The sequence below is a fragment of the Lactuca virosa genome, chromosome 6 (genome assembly GCF_052849685.1).
Source record: "Lactuca virosa cultivar CGN04683 chromosome 6, Lactuca_virosa_CGN04683_v6, whole genome shotgun sequence".
NCBI classification, from domain to species: domain Eukaryota; kingdom Viridiplantae; phylum Streptophyta; class Magnoliopsida; order Asterales; family Asteraceae; genus Lactuca; species Lactuca virosa.
In genome coordinates, this window is record NC_136431.1 from 184,606,315 (window position 1) to 184,617,223 (window position 10,909).

Genomic DNA, 10,909 nt, shown 5'->3' on the forward strand with positions numbered 1-10,909 from the left:
GTCGTTGGGATTAAGGGTGACTGGTGGCAAAGACGGCGACGTGTTAGCTGCTGTCGGTGGTCCATGAGTGGTCCGGTGGTGCTTCATCGGAGGAAGTCGTCGGTTGGCTGTAGACAACTAGATTTGATCGGAGGACACAACTTACTGAGATGGAGAATCGATAGTCGGTGACGGGATAGCAGAGACTATCGACTGATGGTTCAACAACTCCGGTTGGTGATGGCGAATCGAGAAGCTGAAAGTGGCAGCCGCTGCGGGAGGCGTTTCGTTGAAATCAGATGTGGCTGGTGATGCGCAGGCTCTAACCAATGGTGAGCTGATTCCAAGGCTCTGACCAAGTGGCGCCCTGTTTTGTCTTTTCTGCCAAGTTTTATTAACTGTGTGGGACCCAACCGACATTGATGTTGTTGTTGTTGATAAAAGCACCATGGATGTTAGGTTTTAGGGGAGGCACACAAACCAAACACCATCCTTGTATTTTTTTTTATTTTTTTTTTATTTTTGGTTTTTGAACAGTAAACAGTAAATGTGTAGGGTAAAATTGACTTCATTCTTTCAAAAATATCTGATGTATTTTGGTGAAAGAATAAATGATTTTGTGGGGTTTTTGTGGGATGTACAAGCTTTACAGTTGTATGTACAAATAATAGCTTTAAAGAATGAAGTTTTACACAGAAAATCTCCAAATAAAAAGGGTTTTCTTGTAATATGAATTGATAAGAGTTTAAGAACTCTTAAAACTTGCTTTCTTCCCTAACTTTTTGAATAAGTCACGAAAATCGATCTGAAAATGTTTTTGCAAGCTTCATAAATGTTTAAATGTACAAGAACAAAACAAATTTGGGAGATCTGAGTGAAAATAGGGAAGCATATCATAGAGATTTGGGCAAAAACTGAGCAGATCTAGAGATCTGAAAGAAAGAATGAAGCAGATCTAGAGATCTGAACGTTTGGGAAGCAGATCTAGACAGCTCTTGGCGAGAGCCGAACGGATCCGAATAGATAATGGTAGAAATGAACAGATCTGAGAAAACCCAAGGCGAAGAACAATAGATCTGAACAGATCGGTGGTGAAACTGGGGTTGAAACCAAGAGACGGTAGCTATTCGCTCGAGGTCCCACGGATGGAGCTAAATGTTGCGATATGTGCTCAAGCCGCCGGGTCTTGGTGTCTCGGATCTGGACCGAAGATCTTGAGGTGGTGCCGTTAGCGAGTTCCCCGCGAGATACCTAAGCTGTCAACACAGTAAAGTCGTTAGAGTTGCCCCATGGACTATGCCCCAGGAGCAAGCTTCGACGATCAATTTAGATTGGTTGGTAGAGATGAGATGGTTCTTCCTAGCCGGAGAGAACTGTCTTGGTGTGTTGGATGTCAGTTTAGCCATGGAAGTTGATGCCTTTAGGGTTCAAGGTCCTAGGGAAAGGTCCTTAGAAGCTGTCTCCTCGTGGCGGAGGAAGCATTCTATTTATAGGGGACAATTAGGTCAAGGAAGAATTAGGTCAAGCCTTGGTCCAACCCAACTCGGGCCCAACTAGCAAGGAGTTGGGAAAGATCGCTCGGGCGCTAGAAAAGCGTCAAGCGCGGGCGTCAGACAAGGCTGACAGGAGAGCGCCAAGCGAGGCCGGCGCACCTGGTCTTGACATCTGGGCCATGCTAATGGACCATACGTCAACAATACCAAACCAATCAATGTTATAGTATGTCAAAATATTTAAACCCAAACTATTTCTTATCGGTAAAATTTCCTCATTCTTATTCTCGTTATCTTCTTGTTGGGACGGATTGTATTCTAGTTACGTCGAACCAAAGGTAAATTGAGATCAATTGATCTCGGTACCATTAAGCTTGATTCTCTTAAATTTGTTTCAATGTTGCATTAATTTTCGAGACATTATTTTCATTTTCACGGCCATTATATTTTTAATTATGTAAATATAGTGCGGATATTTAGTGAATAAAAATAGGGAAAAAAAATTTAAGCTTTCAGCCTACACCATAGGTGTGTTAACGACGTTCCCTAATTGCAAGTGTGAGGACTATACCTAATCTTCATATGAGTAAAACAAACACAATAACCATACATTATAATTTTTAAAAGTTCAGCAACATAACTACATTATTTAAATAACAACCATTCCAAAAATTCAAAATACATATAATAATGAGAACATGATTAAAATAATGGCAACAAGCATACAATATAGGTAATGTACTTTAAATAACAACATTTTACCAAAATAGCAACATATTTATAGTAATAGCTACATGCTTGAGATAGTATCAACATACTTAGACTAAAGGGAATATGGCCCAACAATATCGGAAGTTGATGGAAATGCATCCATGAGTCAAAGGTTGAGGGTTCAAGTCTTGTGTGAGACAAAATATGTACATTTAGAGGTATAGTAGTGGGCATATGAGTTATATGTTCTAAAAAGAATAACAACATTCTTACAATATAGGCAATATACTTTAAACGACAACATACTTACACAAATTCTATAGTAATGCTTTACACAATATAGAAACATACTTGAAGTTATAACAACATGTTTATAATATAGGCAATCAACTATAGATAGCAACATACTTACACAAAGTCCATACAATACTTTACACAAAATAACAAACATACTTACATTAACAACAACATGCTTATGATAATAGCAACATACTTATAATATAGGAAATATACTTCAAATAGAAACATACTTTACACAAAATATCAACTTACTAATTTATACAGTATAAACAGTGTACTTTATATAGCAACATACTAATTCATACAATTTCAAATTATTACATACATATTATGCATATTTGTTCTTAATTACTAGCACATATTCACTATTATGTTTATATTTTCTAAGCATAAACATAAACCTTATTGAAAAATATCATATTCATTTCCTTTAATATAAACATTAACTCTTTCAATATATATATATATATATATATATATATATATATATATATATATATATATATATATATATATATATACATCAAAATGTATACCTTATATAAGTAATTGTTTTTGAAAATGATTTTTTGAGTAAAGAGATTCACGACTTGAAAATTAATTTTCATTATTTTTAAAATTTGATGATCAATTATTCTAATCAAACTGGCACATGCATCATGCATGGTGTACAAGGATCTTTCTACCCAATGATATCTTTGAGTGTAGTATATGACTATCTTTCCAATAATCAATATTTGACAAAGAGACAAGAAGTTTTCTGGCAAAAGAAGGGTAGAATGGGGTGGGGATGGGTATATATGTTGGATACTCGTCGATCCGGTTGATAAAAGTTAATTTGGATAAAGAATACATAAATTTCAATTTAATATTTTCTTTATATTCATATTTTTATATTTAATAATTCAAGATTTACATCACTATTTTATAATATCTTAGAGTTTATAGTTTCAGTTATTACATTTGTTAATCGAGTCATATATAAACAAACAATGTATATTTATAATCAGATAATTGTTTTTGTAATTCGTGGACCCAATAGTGTTGATTGTAAAAATATGAAAAGCAAATTGAGAATTATACCGAAACATAATTTTTATGCTATTTTCCAACAAAAACACAACCCAAACAAGGCAAGATAAAACCCATGGACATAAAATGACATTTAGATATGGACATAGTGATTTTTTTCAAAAGATTCGATGTTTGATGGTATGGAGGCAATATTTTCTTGTGTTGTCATGTTTATCTTTTGGAAATTAGAAATTTTGTTCAATTTGCATGTATATTTTGTAACGTTGTGAATCTCCGTCTACCTCTAGCATCATATATCAATTAAAAATAAATGTACACCTAAACATATATTAATTATGTTTTAAAAATATAGTACATTAGTGTTAAAATGTAGTAAATTTGTATTTATTTTGTATAAACATATAGTAAATATTTATTAAAATTAAAGAAACGATACCGGCTTTACAAGGCGTTGGCGATCCGTAGGAACACATTCCTACTCAAACGAAATCTTCTTTTGAACTCTTTCGACCCGTATACACAACTATCCGCAAAGTAATTGTGATATAAACGTATGTGTCCTTCCTCGCGATTTCTATTTAACATCGTCTTGTTTGTAGAGACGATGAGTCTGCTTGTAGTAGCTCGTTGTTGTAATATTGATACATCATAGTGATGAATATATCGTCACTGTCATCGTCAGACGGGTCGAAAGGATCCATAATTTTTTTTTTTTTGAAAAGTTTTGAAATTCTATAGAGAAAGAGGAGAATTTTGTGAATTAAGTTATGATAGATAATAAGTGTTTATAGGTAAAAAAAAATAATAATTAATTTTTTTTAATTCAAAAGGTAACATTGTAACGTTCAGAGAGGAAGGACCAATCACAAAACGCGTTTTTGCTTCTTTACAACCAGAGACACTTAACGAGAAAGCCGAGACGGTGTTGGCCTCGTTATAACACCATGCTCCTGCCTCCACCTCAGTAAAAACGCGGTTAAGGCGTCTCATACCGCATCGTCTAAGACTCCACTTAAATCATATGAGACCAAAGATATAAATATCATTTGATCAAATATAATTTAAATATTTATTTAATTACAAAACAAGTTTTGGAGAAAACAATACCTTTGAATATCATAAGCAAATACTATAATTTAATATCATAATCAAATATAACTTAAATATTTTTAAATTTTGTGGACCCAATAGTTTTGTTATAATTCTTAATCTCGGTCGTTGATAAAATTCATCGGACGACCATGATTGGTAGATGATATGCCTTTGATGTTCATTTAGTAAACGTTTATTTTTATCTTGTGGGTTTGGCAGGCTAGTTAAAAATTTGTTTTTTCCTGATTAATTTGTTGATAATTGATAAACTAGATGATATAGTAATAGTGTTTAATTTAAAAAAAAAAAGAAAAAAAACAAATTGTTAATAAGCTAGATGACAAATATAAATGACATAAAAGAATATTCATATTTACAATTAAAAACTAATATGAGGAAATACATGTTATTATTAAAACGATTAATATCATGGTACATATTGTCTTTTATATGTGCATTCTAATTATACTGAATTTGAAATTTTCAAAAATATTGTTTTAGTTGTTTATGATTTGTATGCATGGCACAATGTTACAAATGTTAAACTTATTTTTAATTAAGAGTATATTTGGATAATTTATGGAAAAAAGCATGATAAAGAACTTATTAATAAGCCATTTCAAATGTTTTTTTAAACTAGTTTATAAATTATTTTAGTGATTTTATCAAACACTATATTACAATAAGCTCAAAAAAATAAACTAGCCAGTACATTACAAACATAGTCTTAAACGTTTGATTTTTTTATAAGACGGTGAAGATCTTGAGTATATAGTTTACTCAGATAATTTGGTTTTGTTTTAACCTTCATTCATATTATCTATACATTGAGGATAATCATGAGACTTTCTTAAATGGCTAAAACTTATGGGAGATAACTTAAACATGATGTGTAAATAATATTTTAACATGATATTTAATAGATTGTCATAAATATGTTAGTGAAGAGATGAATTTATGTTTTAAAAATAAAAACTATTATTCCTAATATTCGCTGAAAAAGTCATGCAACTTTTGAGTGATTGAGTACCCATTACAGGTTGGAAAGTTTAAAATCTTTTTAACATATTGAAACCATTCATTTTACTTTATGAAAGACCATCAATAATGGTAAAAGTGAAAGTAGACTAGGGCTTGTCTCTTTTTCTTTTGTCCTTTTAATCTATCGTTTTTTTATGAGGTCAAATATGAAGCCCAACACGGCAACACAAAAAGCTAAGTCAAATTTTATATTGGAGTTTTTAATCTTTATAAACCGAGTTAAGACCATAATGCACCTCGTTTTTAATTCGCTTTGAACCTAATTTCTTAACTATTTAACTCTTTTAATGAAAAAAGTTTGTTCTGTCAAGCAACGGTCAAGGTTGATTTTTTTGTATTAATGACCTCATTTGTTACGCAAGACAGAAAGACACAATGTATTTGACACACATCAAATATCGTATCGGGATTATATATATTGTTTTTTTTCTGTATCATCCAAAAAAAGATAATATAAATCTGTTGTTTTAAAAAAAATACATAAATACACTTCTCATTTTTATAATCAATCCACTATTGTCCCATGAACAAAAATAATGGATGAAAGATCAAAGGAAGCGAGGGAACAAGTTTGAGGCAATGGTACTTATAATGGTCTCTTATGGTGTGGTCACCCTTGGACCAGGGTCCGACCCATCTGACACCCTGCCATGGACTCTATGCAAAGTTTCTTTCCTCTTAATAGCTTCTTAAGTTCTTATTGGTCTTGTTTTTATTCAAAAAAAGGATTATTTAAACCACTTACTCATTCTAGTTGGTTTATATAATATTTCACATAAGGCAGTATGATGTCTAATAATATCTTTAATATTTGATGTTAATTGTCATATAGAGGTCATGTAGGATTCAACCACTCAATGTCTTTTTATACCTATATAATGGTGTGGTTTCATCTAATGCCTCCATCTTTTACAATTGTGTTTGTACCTTTGGCTTTAATAGTTGTACATCAAGGTATGGAGCGATATTGTCATTCAAATTTGAGCAGCACAAACATGCAGCCCATCGATGCCTATGAAAAATATGGCTATTGAGCGTTGTTTGCCGACGTCATCCATATCTACCACACCGTTTAGCCTAAATAAGTAAATAACTGAAATACTTCAACTAGTTATATCTATTTTTCAACTTTTATCAGGAAACTATTTTTGTGGACACAAAAACAATTTTTTGTCAATTGGGACCCTACTAGTGGACGTAAACAAACTGTACTTATTTTTTTATGTTTTGTACATCACTAACGGACACAAACAATTTGTATAACAAAATAAAAATATATATTTTTTCTTTTTGTTCAGACCTTTTATATATATATATATATATATATATATATATATATATATATATATATATATATATATATATATAAAGTTTAGTGATCAAAATTAAAGAAAGAAAAATAATATTACTTTACTTGACTAGTAAACTAGTAAACCTTGTCAATGGGACCTAATTGACATAAAAAATTTGCTTAAGGACCCAATATAGATGGAAAAAATAACTTATGAAATTGCAATTTTTTTGTTTCGTTAAGAAAGGTGAAACAAAAAAATGGGATATCGACTCTCTTTCAACCCAACCGAATCTCACAAAAAACGTAAATATTCTTTGCATCCTTATAATCGAAAATAACCCTAAAAAATTGCCAACTTATCTAGTCCTGTATGCATATTTTTAAACACAAAATTATATTTTCCTGCATCACAACAAAAAGGTTAAACAATGCAATCTCAAGAACAAACATCAAACTTAACAAAACATCAAAACCATAAATCTTTCAACCAAATTCATAAAAACCACATGAGATGAAACCATCCAATTCGACCCAAGTCAAAGTTCACCAAATTGAGTCAACAATCAACATCTGTCTTAATACTCAAAAACATAGAAATAAGATAACTACCACATATTCAAATTCAACTTATTCAAGGTCATCAATCCAATCGCCATAAATACCATTAATCTTCACATGACCCTTCCGGAGTTTCCGCATCATCCCAGGCAGATGCCCGGAACCAGAACCACCTGCCCGACCCACTGATGAACCGATGGGTGCAACCGCATGAGCCATTGATGAGCCAGGGGTTGCAACATTGTTTGAAGACATGAGTCGTTGGTTGTTAGGATTAGGGTTAACCTCTTGATGAACAAGCCCACCACGGTATCTTTGCAGTTCTACAAAAAGAAAATATTATTTTTTGTATATCAAAAATTGTAAAAATTATCTTTTTGTTTATTTTTTGGATGTTAAACTTACATGACCCAAAATGAATATTTTATATTAACTTAATCACGTAATCTACATGAGTGTTTCTTTTTTACTTGATATGTAAATAAGAAAAGTCTTTTAGGAAAATTAACGATTAAGTCCCCCAAAAAAATGAGTAGAAAAGCCTAAGAAACCGGCAAATTTCTTTAGTTTAGCTTTTTTGATATGTTCAGCAGGTCATCGGACCAAATTGTTAATTTTCCCAAAATAATAGGATTTTTCTACATATTTGTTTAAAAATTGTATATAATATATAAACATATTTTTATGTATTTATATGTATTTTTTTTAAGTATTTTTATATACTTTTTACGTATTAATGTATTTTTTAAGTTTTTTTATATAGTTATTTTTTTACGTTTTTATGTATTTTAATTGTATAAACATATTTATATGAATTTTTAAGTATTTTTACATACTTTTATGTATTTTGTTTTTTTTTCATGTATTTATGTATATTTTAAGTTTTTATATAGTTTTTTTTACATATTTTATGTATTTTAAAAGTATAAATGTATTTTTTACGTATTTGTATGCATTTTTAAAGTACTTGTAAGTAGTTTTATATACTATGGTATATTTTTTTACGTATTTATGTATTTGTTTACTTCAAGTTTTATTGTAAGCCAACTATTAGACCTTGTAAAGAAGAAAAAAAATCACTAGAGTACTTCAAAACAAACATTTCTCAAAAACGATCCTTAGCAATCAATGTCATTTTTGTAAATGAAGAAAAAAAAATCTTCATTTACAAGGTCTAATAGTTAGCTTACAATGAAACTTGAAGTAAAAAATACATAAAAAATACTTAAAAGTATTTTAATAAATACATAAATACGTGAAAAAATATATCAAAATATATCAAAATATATAAAAGTACATAAAAATACTTAAACATTCATATAAATATGTAAAAAATACGTTTATACATTTAAAATACATAAAAAAAACTATATAAAAAAACTTAAAAAACTTATAAATATATATAAAAAATAATTCAAAAATACATTAAAAAATATTTATACGTTACATATAAATTTTGAGGAAATCTGTAGAAAAGTCTCATTATTTTGGAAAATTAACGATTTCTTCTAATTTCATTACTTCTGAACAGATCAAAGGGGGTTAAAGTGAAGAAATTTGTCGGTTTCTCGGGCTTTTCTACTAAAAAAAATATTTGGGACTTAATCATTAATTTTCACAAAATAATGAGATTTTCTGGATATTTTCCTATAAATAATGACTTAATAGAGAAAGCGAAAGTGAAAGTTTGTTTGGTATGAGGAAATGTATTAAACAACGTAATGGACTTAACAATGTAATGAATGGAATGAGTCATTATATTCCACTATGATGTTTGGTTGGGTTGAAGGAATAGAATGAGTCCTTTAAAATGTTTATTGTTCACAATTAGGAAACTAAAATGAAAGTGAACCGATAAATAAACAAAAATGTTATTTTTTTAATGTAAATAAACGGATATCAAATAAAGATATACTGCTAAAAAAATAAACTACTATTCATATTTTAAATAGTAAAAAAAATGTTTATTATCACTTTGAAAAAAAAATTGTACAAAAATAAAGAAAAAAAAATAGAAACCAGGAAATCTAGAATACAGTTATAATCAAAATATATTTTTAGTTATTTTTGAATAATGAAAACTATTTTAACTAAAGTTCTAAATTTTTTTAAAAAATTATTATTGTTGTAGGATATATAAATAAAACTAATTTATAATCAGATATATCATTATGAATTTTTTCTCATATATTTATAAACATCTTATTCAGACAAACATTTAATGGGAAAAAGAAAAAGAAATAAATTAATAATGTTACTTCCATTTTTTGGTTACCCTTGTCTCTCATGACATAGAAGTTCCTCTTCTAACACATAGCATCCAAAATGTCTACCTAATTATGAACAAACACTCTCTAAGTTATACCATCCTTTCATCATTCCCCAAATTATAAAAACTATTTCATTGTCATATTAATGAGACTCATAATGTAATCAATTAATATTCAAATTTTAATATTGAAAAAGTAAAAATATTTGTTTCCAAATTTTAGCCAAGAACTTAAGATAGAAACTATCATTCAAGCTAAGTAGTAAAAGATTTAACCTCGTCATAAAACCATAAGATATATAAATTGACAAGGGTAAAATAGTCAAAGATGAATTATACCTGCAGCCCCATGAGCAAAAGTGCACCGGCTTCCAAATGGGCAAAAGCCTGCCAATTCCCACTTGTTGCAAATCTTTGTCCTCCAACATGCAAGCTTCACAGTTGCATTAGCTGTTGCCACTTGTCCTCGATTCATAGTTGTTTCCACATTCCCCTTTCCATTTCCACTTCCATTCCCAAATCCAACACTAGATTGAATTTGAGGAGTCAAAATTATCGAATTCCTTTCACGGATTCTTGATTGTTCATCATGAAGAAAGCCACATTGGTCACCATAAAGACACCCCACTTCACTATAGAAGTTTTTGCAAGGTCGATCTTTGAAAGATCTTTTATTCCCCACCATGAAACTATTAGAAGACCCAAAAGATTGTGTCTTGAAGAACATGTTCCCAATATCCATTGATTGGTTTCTTGTTTCCATAATTGGTGGCTCATTTCCAGATTTTGGGGGTTGGATTTGGATCCCATCATAAAGGAACTCATCACCACCGATTATCTCAATGACATTTCCATTATCACGAAGATCATCCATTTGGGAGGCGGCTGAATCCATTAGGGTTTGTTTCTAAAGTTAATGGTGAAGGAAGTAGGGAAAACCCTAGGTGAAACACGGGTTTATATAGGTAGTAGAGCTTATAAAACGATGTCGTAAAGTAAGTTAGTGTTAATTACCATAAATAAAATGGATAAGATCCAAATAACTTAAGATATAACTCACATAAGGCTAAATATTTGATAAATCATGATACAGACTAGTTGAAAACAAAAAGGAAAATAGGAAAGTACAACAATCCA

General features: G+C 30.2%; 1 protein-coding gene across 1 annotated transcript; it reads right to left on the reverse strand.

Annotated features, from left to right (window-relative positions):
- Window positions 1-7,572: 7,572 nt before the first annotated feature.
- On the reverse strand, window positions 7,573-10,667 carry LOC145122144 (zinc finger CCCH domain-containing protein 56-like). Its single transcript, XM_079057798.1, has 2 exons — window positions 10,112-10,667; window positions 7,573-7,826 (listed from the first exon to the last, which is right to left on the reverse strand). Exons 1-2 carry the CDS (start codon window positions 10,665-10,667, stop codon window positions 7,573-7,575), a joined length of 810 nt encoding a protein of 269 aa, XP_078913924.1.
- Window positions 10,668-10,909: the final 242 nt, after the last annotated feature.